The 12,945-nt window shown below is 41.3% G+C and overlaps 1 protein-coding gene across 1 annotated transcript; it reads left to right on the top strand.

Annotated features, from left to right (window-relative positions):
• Window positions 1-2,893: 2,893 nt before the first annotated feature.
• gckr (glucokinase (hexokinase 4) regulator) lies at window positions 2,894-12,426 on the top strand. Its single transcript, XM_084713465.1, has 19 exons — window positions 2,894-3,150; window positions 4,250-4,399; window positions 4,473-4,541; window positions 4,630-4,698; window positions 4,981-5,054; window positions 5,517-5,583; window positions 5,671-5,724; window positions 5,834-5,928; window positions 6,017-6,122; window positions 6,225-6,343; window positions 7,196-7,294; window positions 7,661-7,758; window positions 7,955-8,031; window positions 9,303-9,399; window positions 9,489-9,598; window positions 9,695-9,772; window positions 10,105-10,248; window positions 11,664-11,798; window positions 11,888-12,426. The coding sequence occupies exons 1-19, from the start codon at window positions 3,100-3,102 to the stop codon at window positions 11,999-12,001; spliced, it is 1,806 nt and encodes a 601-aa protein (XP_084569591.1). The 5' UTR covers window positions 2,894-3,099; the 3' UTR covers window positions 12,002-12,426.
• The last annotated feature ends 519 nt before the right edge of the window (window positions 12,427-12,945 follow it).

Consider the following 12,945-nt stretch of genomic DNA (forward strand, 5'->3'; position numbering starts at 1 on the left):
TAAAGCAGGCGAATTAAATAAGAGCCATGCAATTAACTGCACAGGAGAGTTTGAGTTTCAGTTCATTCAGTCAGACAAATTAAAGAGAAGCACTAACAGTGAAAAAGTTGTTGGGGAAAACACAAGGTTAATTGGAGCTTTATTTGGCTCTAAATAGAGTTGAGGATAATGTGAGTACAGCAGGGAGGACGACTGGGACAACACTGATGACTTCCAACACCTAGTCTGACAGTGGTGGAGAAACTGTTCAGGTCCACAAGTACTTAGTACTTTTACTTATGTAAAGGATCTGAATATTTCCTCCACCACTGTTAGCATTAAGTCAAATATAGTGGTATAAAAAGCACAATATTTCCCTCTGAGGTGTGAAGTAGAATAAAATATAGTACAATGGACACCCCCTAGTTAAAGTAAAAGTAATTGTACATAACAGTGCTTAACTAAATGCATGTAGTTTCATTCCTCCACTGCAGGCTGAAGGCACTGTTTGTGCAGCCTATTATAGAGAGAACATGCCATCCTGACTGTCACGAGAAGAAATATTTGACAAATGTTGACGTCTGATTGGTGAATGAAAATACATTTTCCCCAGCAGAATATATGAATGTATACAGAAACCTAAGGGACGCTCACGGTCTGGAGCTATGGAAAAGTAATTATACAGGCTTGTCATGCCATTCTGTGTTCATTTTGTTCGGCTCACAGAGGCAGTTTTATACCCTTTTTCAGTGAAAATTGATGTGTCACCATTTCAGTGCTTTGGCAGTGTAAGAAGTCTACTCTCGTGCTGTTAGAGCTTATTTGGATTTAGAACTGAATAAAAATAAGAGACAGACATTTATATAATCATATGTATAATGTATTTTAATACAATGCAGGGAGTTTTCAGAGTGTTTAGGATGCTTGGCGTCCAAAGATGACTGAATTAATTAATTTCTGTTCCAGGGTTTTATGATTATGAGAAGAACCGCTCAGGAGTTGAAGACTTTCCCTGCTCCTTTTGGGGGGTGATTGGTCGAGAATTAAGAACGACCCTGAGACCGAAGCTGGATGGAAGCGGGTCCTGCAGCTTCCTCAAAATCGAAGGACCTCTCGTGGTTTGGTGCCAAGGTCATTGTGCAGTGCAGCGCTGCAGCAGGCTTGACTTGAATTGAGACTTTCGGGAACACGAGGATCAACTCAGGTCTAGTAGAATTTATTATTTATGAAGAGCTTGAAAACATGTTACTGAGATGCAAAAGGAACTAAAATGGAATAAATAACTATACCCTCCAAATTAGGCATTAAGAGAACAAAACACTGTGCTCGAGATTGTGTAATGTTTAAATTCAGACATGGTCATTGATTGGTCAGTCTGCTGCGACATCATTCACAGAGGATAGTGAGTTCATTTGCAGCAGGGGCTGCATGCCTCGGTGCTCAGACGCTTGTTAAAGGCAGGCGTTTACATTTTAAATTGCTTGTTAAATTCCTGCAAAAGCGAAAACAAGCAAAAGCAGTCAGAATGTACTGCAGGGAGTGGAGCAGAGATGTCCTGTGCATCTCTGCCTCTTCACCATCTGTTTCTGCTTCTGTGGGAGAAAAGATTATCACTCAGGTTAATTGAAGAGTCAGCTCTGACCGACCAGAGTTCCCCCCCGGCTGAAAACTGATTTGGTTTCGGTTTAAATGCCTGAAATAAGGTCCCTGAGAGTTTCATTTTGTCTCTGAGATGAAATCCATTTTTTAACATCTCACTTGTGAATTTTTGAGCTTTTGTGGGAAATAAAATAGCTTGACAATGATTGTTGTTTTTAGTTGAATAATTTTTCATTGTGGATGAAAAAACTGCTATAATTAATGTTTAACAATTGAACAAATGATTATTCTGTATGGAAAGGGATTCAATTTCACTTTCAATGCACCCATCAGCTGCAACAGGCAGCTATTTCAAGCAAAAAGGCAAACAAGAGACATAAATCATTATTTAGCTAATGTATCATTTGCCTGAGGCTAAAAACTTTTTAAAAGTTGTTACCTCTTCATGTCAGCAGGTTGGCTGAGCTTTACCTTTACACGATTGCGATCACTTTTGCTTTCAAAGCAGCAGCTCTGTGTTCTGTGTCACGATGAGGCGAGTCATCCTCACAGCCCTACGCACAGCTCTGGTGTTGGCTGACTCAGAGAGGTTTAACACCAAACTGTACTTCAGATGTCTGATAATATTAATAATCAGCGTGAGCCAGTAATGAGTCGTACAAATGCATCACTGAGACAGCCGTGGGCTTTTACAGCGTACACTAAATCTGTTTTGTGGGGGGACAAATGAGGTGACAGGAGTTATGAAGTGCGAGGAGAAATATTTTTCTTTTTTTTTGTTGTTGTTGTTGATGGAACATGATTTGAAAAATGTCCTTGCCGCTGTGTCACAAACAGAAATTAGCCGACAGTTATGAGAGACAGTAGTGGGAGTTTTGGAGGAGTGAGGCACACTGCAGCAAACAGTTTGACAGAGTCCAGTGAAAGTGATGAAATGCATTAGACTCCACAATCTGCTGGGGTGTAAATATTTTCACGCTGCCGAGAGTCAGTTGGATCTTTTGTACACTGTGGGGTTGAAAAGCATGTTTGAAAATGATGGAACTTGTCAGAGGTTTTTATCTATTGCGATCCAACGCTCCCAGAGCTCAGATCAAGGAGGATTTCTCTTTTTAAATGTGCTGAGTTTTTTTTAGTTTGATCTACATGTTTCGACTGGTTCGGCTGTAGTGCATGTTGTGATTTAGCAATCAGGGATCGGTAATGTTTCATTTCTGCTTCTCTTAAACTGAGAGAAGTTTATTTCTCTCCCATTTCCTGTAAAATAGCTGCAAGAATGACTTCCGCTATTAATCCACAGATACTCTGGGTGTTTGTGCTGGTGTGTAGCAGAGAAATCCATACTTCCTTTCACTCCTCGGTCTCAAAGGTCCTTAAGTGAACTTTGTCACTACAGATAGAGCCAAGCACTTTGTGGTTTTCATTTTAAATCCCTGCAACTGACAAAAAGGAAACTGGCTGCACAGAGGGACGCTTCCTGAGACAAACTATCTTTGACGGGAAAGGACAGACTCATGCACAATGGCAGGATCAGACTGGACTTGTAGTCTCTCCACTATGCGTGCGTGGGAGGTAAGGCAGTCAAATTTTAAAGAAATGTGTAATTCTTGCTCAGGTTTAGATGAGACGATTGATGCCATGATTATGTCTATGTGGTAAATATGAAGCTACACTGTAAAAATAATCAATGTTAGTGTTTGGGCTGAATTAAAAATTTAAGTTTACTGCACTTGAAAGGACAAGTTGAGGTAATTTAAAGCAAATAAAATGCTCTTGATGTTAATTGAGTTGTTTGCACCAAGACGGTATATGTGACTGCTACCAGTGAATTAATATCTTAGACACCGAGCAAGTTTCCATCATATGTTTTCTCTAAGCTATGAAAAGAAGGGTCTCAAGAGAGTTTTATGCAGTTTTAATGCATGCTGAAAATAAAAGTGTTGATTTAACACTGTACAGTACGTTCATTCAATGCATCAAGTTCTGAGTTCTGAAAATAAATACCTTAAGTTTTAAGTTTAAATAACTAGAAAAAATATTTTAAATTCCTGTATGATTTTCTTCACAGCTTAGCTAGCGTCAACACAGGAAGTCTGTAGCTGGCTAAGAAATAGTTTGCCACACAAAAGACAAATATCCACCCCAACCACAGCCTGTTAATCCTGCTGCCGTCTGGCAGGAGATACAGAAGTATCTGCTGCTGCGTTACCAGACTGAGGAGCAGCTTCATCCTCAAGAATCCACCCTCCAAAATAGTTTGTTTTCTTTGACTTCTACTTATTCAACCAGGTGACATAATTTTAACGCTACGCTTACAATGTAAACTCATTGTACAGCCCTGTGTTGTAAAAAGATGAATAAATCTACCTTGTACCTTGTACCTAATTAATGAGCTTTAGAAGTGCCGGTTGACAGATTTTGTTACCTTTGGACATAGTCATGCTAGTATTTTCATTAGTTTCTTGTCTTTAAGATAAGCTAAGCTGCTGACTCAAGCTTTAAATTGAGCACACAGATATGAGGGTGGCATCAATCTTCTCATATAACGCTCCCAAACTTCCCAAATTTCAGTTTGCACTGTGTCGTAATGATTAGATTGAAGCTGGTACGGCAGTTTGAAGACAGCAAATATGTTGAATTATTCTTTAAATTGATGTTTTATGTTTCTCAGTCCCCGGATTACGAGCCGTCACTTCCTGTTTCGGAGAAGTCCAATCCCCTGACGCGTGACATCGACCGAGCTTCAGCCGACTGCATTGTGAGGATGTTACAGGCCTGTGACGCCCAGATGTTTCAAGAGGAGACAGGAGACACCTACCAGGTACAAGCTATCTCAGAAACAATGAGAAACTTTAAAGTTTCTTTTAAACTGAAATGGTTGTTCTTCTTTTTAGAGGCTTTCGAGTGAACAAGTGGTGGGGACGCTGATGGAGGTCGCCAAGAGGGTGGAGCTCATTCTCAAGGTATCCTCTCTCCGTCTCTCTCTGTCTGTCTGTATTACTATTGGTCAGTCAGGCATGTTGTAAGACCTGTCTTCTGTCTCTCTAACAGGATCCACAGGACAGCATTGTTGTACTGAGCGGATGTGGGACTTCTGGTCGACTGGCTTTCCTCGTCTCGGTAAAAGTGGTCCTGAAATACCCCCCACATGATTTAGCCCACTGCACACCTGGAATAAGGAAAAAAAAAACAACTGCACACCAAATATTCTAGAAGTTATTTGGTCTCATTATTATAAAAAAGATTGTGGAAAGTGATATTGTAAAGGAAGGAAGAGCAAGTCAGACTATGCCCGTAATATAGGGATAATGACACTTAATGAAATCATCTGCTCTAATCTCACTTGTTTTATGGAAAAATGACTTCCTGTGTTGTGTATTTTGCTTGTTTGTGTGTCGTTAGTCATGTTTCAACAGAGCGCTGAGGGAGCTTAACCAGAATTCAATCTACTCGTACATCATAGCAGGAGGAGACAAGTATGTTGGTGTTGTGTTACATTGAAAAACACTGAAATGAAGCACCGTATTCACTTCATATTGACATATTCTGTCACTGGTTTTGTTGTTTTAGTTATAAACCATCTTTACCTCAGTAATCTTAAAGACAAGATCTGTTATTTCAACCTGTCTGAGTGAACTTGCTGCTTTTCTGTTTGAGAAAAATGCTTAAAACCCACCCAAAGAGAGGGGAAATAACACTATGCAATTAATACCTGAGCAATAAAACAAATTTTGCTGTGGCTTATGGTAACTAATGTTAGCAAGCTGCTGGCATTATAATCTTTCTTTCTTTAATCAGAGTGAGCAAATGTGCATTTTATAACTAATAAATTCAGCTTTTCACCTGTAAAAGCATGAATGTGTTATTTCTCCTTTTAAATGTGTTATTGTCTTAATATCAGGTATGTTAAAATCAAGTCTTTCCCTCATTTTCCTCAGAGCTCTGCTGTCCTCCCAGGAAGCTCCTGAAGATGACCCCAGAGCGGGCGTGCTCAGTCTGAGGAAGGTCAGGGACGTGGTGTGGAGTGTAATGTGGTACATTATTTTAGCAAACTCCAGCATTTGACCACTGTGTGTTTTTGGCGCCCTACAGGTCTGTGAGGGAAAGAGGCGGGTCTTGTTCATTGGTATTTCCTGTGGATTATCTGTAAGTCACTGTTACCGGTCAGAATCTGAATTTTGTGTTGGACAGGATGTTAATTTATGAGTCAGGAACTTGTACACTTGACTAATAAAATGTGCTACTGGTTGTGTAGGCTCCATTTGTGGCAGGTCAGCTGGCCTTCTGCCTGCAGCACCCTGAGGTCTACACTCCTGTACTGGTTGGTTTCAATCCTACACATCAGGCCAGGTGACTTGACGCTCATTCCATTAACGTTAAATCATTAAACGGTTGGTAAATTAGTGATATTTTGTCACGTCTCTGTGGGTTTCAATAGGGATGAGCCCATACCGGGCTGCACGTTCACTTTTCGCAGTTTGGTGCAAAGGATGCAGGAGCTCGCTAAAAGTCAAAAGGCCTTCCTCATCAACCCAGCAGTTGGGGTAAGAACCCCTACTTGTTCTCGTTGTCCTCAAGAAGGCGGTGCATGTTTATGCTTTCGCTCTTGACTCTGCGCGTGAATGTGTGTGTTTTTTTGTGCTCAGCCAGAGGCCATCAGTGGCTCTTCCAGGATGAAGGGAGGCAGCGGCACTAAGATCCTCCTGGAGGTTGTCCTGTCTGCTGCTCATGCTGCTGCCTTCACAAACACGCCCATCGCACACAAGTGAGCATGCAGGAACACACAATGATACTGAAAGGAATAGTTTTACATTTGGGAAATATGCTTAGTATTTTTTAACATAAGAGGAGCTAGCTGTTAGCTAAACTACATGACTAATGGTCTAACCCTGAATTTACAGGAATAGATTGGCGTTTAGAGCTTTCACAGTTCCAAAACTGTAAATGACTAGTTTGAATCGATTTATTCCGCTAGGTTGACAGAACTCCATCTTGCACTTAGGCTGCGGTCCTCTCTGTGGTGACCTGAAGTTACCTCACCTCATAGCAACTCTAGTCTCCCACTCTGCACCCAAATGTACAACCTGCAGCTTGTTAAGTGCTTCTTTGTGTTGACAGCTGTTGGCCTGCAGCTGAGCCACCTGAAACATCTGTATGAAAAAAAAAAAAAAGACTGGACATGATTTTCACATTACTAGTGATCGGTGCAATTAGGCGCATGAGTCCCATACTGACACATGTATCAGTGCATCGGCTCACACTTTTGAAAACACACGTGCTGTTTGTGATGGTGTTAATACAGAAAAGGCACAAATAGCTGCATGTGCATTGGCTAATTTTGCATCTGTATGTGTTTTTTGAATTTATTTCATATATATATAAATATAATAGCAAACTGACAGCAGCATTTTCATTGTTTGATTCTGTTGTGTGTTGCTGACCTCAAGAGGTCATAGCAGAGATGAGATTCTGTGATTGTACAATCATTATTTACTGCTATTTATGACATTTCAGATTGGACACCATTTATTGTAATGACTTCTACAAATACCCTTTATCTTCCTGTGTAGCAGAAAAATCTGAAGCCAGCTCCTTTGTGTTTGTTTCTTTCCGCCAGAGGCATCCTGCAGCACATGAGAGCGTACGAGAAAACTCTGGATATCACTTACGCTCAGAAGGAGGGGATAAGTGCTCTGGTGGAGGCAGCTGGGCGGAGGTGGAACATCCTGTTTTACAAACTTACGGTTTAACCTTGAAATTTTTTGCCAGTGTTGCATCAAACATTTCACAGAAACAGTGAAATAAAAGTGATTTAAAACAAGCAGTAGTGAAAATACTTCTGAAAAATGGTACATTTTATGTGTTGTGAGGTAGAAATGCACTCACTATAAAGACATTTGTCAAGGTGGATTGGCTGCTTGCAAAGCTTCCAGTGGGAGAGAAAAACTACAAAACTGGCAGCTCACATAGGTGCAACATGAGCTATTAAACACTGTGTTGCAGACATAAAATAAATATAATTGCATGTTTTTATTTCTGAGTGAGATTTGACCTGTTTGGAACCCTGCTGTGTGTGTTTCAGCTTGCGGTGTGGCAGGCGGGTGTGTTACCTGGGCTGGGGCTCCCTGGCTGTGCTGGGCCTCATCGACGCCAGCGAGTGTAACCCCACGTTCGGAGCAGGTGAGAAGAGTGTGATGTACTCATTAGCAGCAAAACAACGCGGCTTAATTCGCATCTGACTGAACAAATTGTGTAAAATCACACATAAAAGATCCAGTAAACCTAAAACAATCTGTGGTTAATGACCAGAGATGCATTTTACCATCTATTTGCATATTATATATCCTTTATGTTTGTGTTTGTGTGTGCGTCTAAGACTACAACGATGTTCGAGGCTTCGTCAGTGGGGGATACGGAGAGCTGAACAACAATGACGGTTCCCTGACTTCTCTGGTATGTGAAGGGAAACAATGAATTGCCATCTGTTTAAACAAACGATGACAATGAGAATTAATGAACATGCGGTTATCGCAAATGGAGAAGCTGACACGACGCGCTGTTGCAATGAAAAACTGCCACTGTGCAGGAGATCTAACATCCCTCTGAACTTCTTCTGCAGCAGTGCTGTCAGTCCTGGCTGACTCCAAACATGGAGATTTCTGCTCTGGCTCGTCTGTGAGCCTTAAACAAGTCCGCAAAAATCCTTACACGGCCCTGCAAAGTATTAAAATGTCTGAAATCCAGTCAAATCCAATTAAAGTGAAATCCAGCTCTTATTTGGCACCATGTAATGGCACATCTGTCTGTGCTGAACCTGACTTGTAGATTAACCCGGAACAGGATTAGTATGAAATACATCCTACTGTACCTGATTTATGATGTCTGTTTTCAATTAATCTGCTTTAGTCTTTTTATTAGACTGCAGGGAGGTTTAATTCAGCTTGGCGACTACTTGAATTTGGCCTTTTGAAATTTATTACTCAGTATATTTTGAGACAGAGATATGTTGATCAGGCTGCACCACTCTCCTGTCATCAAATCATACAACATTGTGGATGCATTTGTTTTTACTTTGTGTGAAAAACTTGTTGAAAGTGAGGAACACTAGCTAGTGTGGACACAAGCAAGAAAATCAATGCATTATTCAATGAAACATTTACAAAGACAGCAGCTAAATTATGGGACTACGTCATTACGTGACATATGTGCATATGCCATCTCTTGCTCTCTCCTTCTGCTTTGTCTCCTGTTTGTGCATGTGTCATTTCCCATGAATCCCATGTGCACGTGCGCAGCATTTTTATTCAGTGCTGGAGTGGCGGACTCCGTCACCGATGATGCACGCTGCTTTATACAAAGGAGACAAGCGATGACAGACAAACCAAATCGAAGATTGAGTTTGATGTGATGAAAATCTTTAGGGTTATATATTGCTGAATCCTGATTGGTGCTCCAGGGTACTTCACACTGCCTTTTTTGGACTGAAACCAGAGAAAAACAAGTGTTCAAACTTTCACTTGTTCTTTTTGGACCCTGTTAACTTTGAAATTCACTATTTGATGGATTAAAGAAGAATTCATATTGTAAGGCAGTATAAAAATAATGATCTTTATGTATTTTAACCAGTCACAATTACTAAAACTACAGTTTCAAGAATACATAAAACTACAGGATGTATGCTTAAAGCAGGTGAATAAAAATACCATGTGTTTTATTTTCTCCAGGGTCCTGACTTTTGCATCGCTCATGAGGATTTCCTGCGTCAGGTTCTGCCCTCTCTCACCGACCAAGACGCCGTCCTCCTTATCTACACACACTCCGGTGAGACAGGACATATTTTTTTTTCCCTCCACGTTTGGATTACGTCCAATTCAAATTAACATATGTCTTGACGGCTTCTCTCTCCGCAGACGATGTCAGTGAAGTGGCCAACTTGGCACGCAGAGTGAGAGAAAAGACATCCAGTCTCCACGCTGTTTATCATCAGATTCATGGAGACACTGCAGCTGCTGTCCAACAAGTATCTATCTATCTATCTATCTATCTATCTATCTATCTATCTATCTATCTATCTATCTATCTATCTATCTATCTATCACGGTCTGTTTTTTTGCAGGACGACATCGATAAGTTGTGTTTATCGTCAGTAAAAATCACTTGGCCGTCACCTGCTTCAGGGAGCTTACTACACATGGTACAGCACACACACACACACACACACACGTGGACACACACATTGATTCAGTGACTCATTGGAGCATGAGGAATAACTGTTTAGCCTCATTTACTCTCTCTTCCTTCGTCTTCAGCTCTCCTTCAACAGAGCGTTTTGCCATAAAGAAATAAATACGCCGGACAGGAAGTCTAATTTAGTCTTTATTGATTTTCAGTGTTTTCTTATTTCTCGTGTTCTATAGCTCTTATTTTAGATGGCAGATTACTTTTTTATGCTTTCATCGTTTGCTCTCAGAGTAGCTTATGTAAATGCGGAGAGCAGAAAATCGATGCCGCCTCTCTCTCTCTCAGCAGTGGGAGCTGTCCACTAAGCTGCAGCTGAACGCCGTGAGCACCGGAGCTCACGTCTTAAAGGGGAAGATTTACCAGAACCACATGATCGACGTGCAGGTCACCAACAGCAAACTCTACGGCAGGGCCACACGTTTACTGCAGGTATATAAATTACACCCAGGATTTTTTTTTAATCCACTGAATATATTCATTCAGTAGCAGGTCATTAGTTTAGTCTCTTGGTGTTTTCCATGGTTACTACTCATTATATTCACTACACACTGTGAAGAGGATGTTTGTTGGTTACTATGACCTGTCTTTAACGTTTTAATGGGTTAAAATCACAGCCTGGCTAACCTGTTTTGGGGCCTCAGGGCAAAAATTCGCTGTTAGGCCCCTGTTGCCTTCAAGTTCCCCTCAATGCACACAACTCACTTTAAATGACAGTTTAATTATAATTTGCAAAACTTATACTGTAACTTTATATTGGCAACTTTTTTTTCAGAATAAATTGATATAATTAAAGGTGCAATATGCAACTTTCAGTGGTTGTCATAGCAGCTTCTTTGTTTATCCGGGACAGCCACACATTCATCTCAGGACATGTGAGTCCCTCTCTGTCCTCCTGCATCCCTTTTTGTTTTGACAGCGAATTTCGAGAGCCTCTGTTGGAAAGCCAAAATGGCGTCTGCTCGGTCACAATATTTCTCGTCTAGTTTGACTGTTTGATCTCAGTTTCGGGAGGCTCAGTTTCCAAGCAGGGCACAAAATGATGGCCATGTGGTCAAAATCTGTCTCACAGTACAGCTAAACAGTACACTGAAATATATTTCTGAAAAGGATTTAAGCTTTAAATGGTCAATATAGTAACAGTCTTGATCTATATTTGAAAAGCACAGCCTAGTTTTACAGTTTGAACTGAATTTTGTGAGCAGTATGTGTTCAGACACCACTTTATTGTTTTTTTTTCAGCTTTAATGAATAAACAAAGCATGCATTTGTGTGGATCTGAGGTGCCAGTGGTCTACTGTGATCTCTAGTGGCAGTGAATGTCACTTACAGCACCTTTTAAGGTTGTGGACCTACATTTTCCCTCCACAAGATGGAGCCACAAGATTATGTAATAGAGCAGGACCTGTCTCAAGTCATATCGTACTGAAATGCTGGGGCTTAGACCCTAGGGCAGTTGCCTGCTTTGTTTGGATGGTAAGCCACAGATGAGTGCCTCTGACTCTTCTCTGCTTTTGTGCTCAACCTGAAAAGCTTGTGAACAGCTTTTCTCTTTTTTCCAAACAGAAGTACTCAGTTAACCTCTGGGGATTTAAGATCTGTGGACACATAAAAAAGCAGCTCCACGTTTATACTTAACCTTGCTTAGTTTGATCTATTTTTTCCATTTTAGATGATCTAGAAAGAAAAGTATGTATATAAACTTTACTTTTCTTTACCCTACTTTCAAACCATGTTGGCGCACAACAGCACAACTGATTTGTCCCTGAGTCTGACTCTGTGGACTGGGAAAGGAGACATTAAGCCGCCTCCATCACAGACAGTGAGTCGTCTCCTTCTCCTTCCAGAAGCTGTCCGGTTGTCCCGAATCCCAGTGTGAGGAAGCTCTTCTGAAGGCCATTTACCAGGCGGACAAGCTGACAGTGGACATCGCATCATCTGACGTCACCACACACACACTCGCTGCCAGAAACAGGACCAAGGTGAGGAGGCGGTATGGTTCGTAAAGTACTGGAGGACAGAATGGCTGGATGTTGGTTGGCTGTATTATATTTTCTCTCCCTGCGCATAGGTGGTCCCGCTGGCTTTGGTCTGTTTGCTGACTGGTTGCTCTCTCGTGGAGGCGGAGTCTCATTTGGAGCAGCAGCCAATCGTGAGGGAGGCTGTGGAGGCGTACCTGCCATAACTGACATCGTCAAGCCCATGTACACATACACTACGTTAATGTACTCAATCAGTCCTCTATTTCCTCTCTGCAGACAGGTCAAAGGTCAGCTTTAATGTCGGTCTTGGGAAAACTGATTGCTGTTGTATTCAGTGTAATTATGGCAGGTGAGTCAAAAGTACAGGTGTGATCATAAGCTGATATTTATTATGAACCCAAATGTGATGTTTTTAGGCAACAGTGTGAATTTTGTCACCTGCAGCGGGAGGCTTTAAATGCAAAACCATGTTAGAACACTGAGGGGCAGACTTGGCACCTCAACCACATACTAACCTGCAAATGTACTGTCAAAACACACTGTTCTTTGAATAGACAGTGTTTGTTTTTTCAAGTAAGATGTAGGAAATATTGGAAAATGCAGCAATAAAAATTAAAATCCTGATGTATTTAACTCCTCCTGACCCATGTTTTTCCCTTTTCCTTTTACAACTGAATAATGAACTCGAATATATACTAATCTGAACTAAATGCAGTTTACTGAAGAATGTCAAAAAGTCTCAAATTTATCCTGCTGTGATGTTTGATGTCTCACTGACATTTTCATCCCGTGTGCTGTAACAGTTTTCAGGAGGCACAGGCTCTGCCGTATTGGTCCGCGTGATGTAAGTCAGCCTCAATCCCTCTGTGGCGCAACGCACACACACACACACACTCAGGTGGTGGATTAGCGTGACGTGTGTGTATCTTGAGAGCAGTTGAGCAGCTTTGGAGACACCTTTGGAGTGGAGCCAAACACAGTAGGGAAGCACAGAGCAAAGGCAGCACAGGAAGGTGAAGTGCACATCAGATCTGGATCAGAAAGCATTAGCACATAACTCTCAGTATGTACTGTTTATGAACACCTCTGACGTCATAAAAAAAGAGGAGGGTTTGCCACCTGGACACGGATACTGTGCACCATTTGA

Source organism: Lutjanus erythropterus, chromosome 24, assembly GCF_056507025.1.
Source record: "Lutjanus erythropterus isolate fLutEry1 chromosome 24, fLutEry1.hap2, whole genome shotgun sequence".
NCBI lineage: Eukaryota > Metazoa > Chordata > Actinopteri > Lutjaniformes > Lutjanidae > Lutjanus > Lutjanus erythropterus.

What these genes read in the sequence shown, in the direction of transcription:
- gckr (XM_084713465.1), top strand. Translation starts at nt 3,100, where the DNA reads ATGGCAGGATCAGACTGGACTTGTAGTCTCTCCACTATGCGTGCGTGG. An exon ending in GACTGGCTTTCCTCGTCTCG is followed by an intron (nt 4,699 to 4,980) that starts GTAAAAGTGGTC and finishes GTGTGTCGTTAG; the next exon opens with TCATGTTTCAACAGAGCGCT. An exon ending in GCGTGCTCAGTCTGAGGAAG is followed by an intron (nt 5,584 to 5,670) that starts GTCAGGGACGTG and finishes GGCGCCCTACAG; the next exon opens with GTCTGTGAGGGAAAGAGGCG.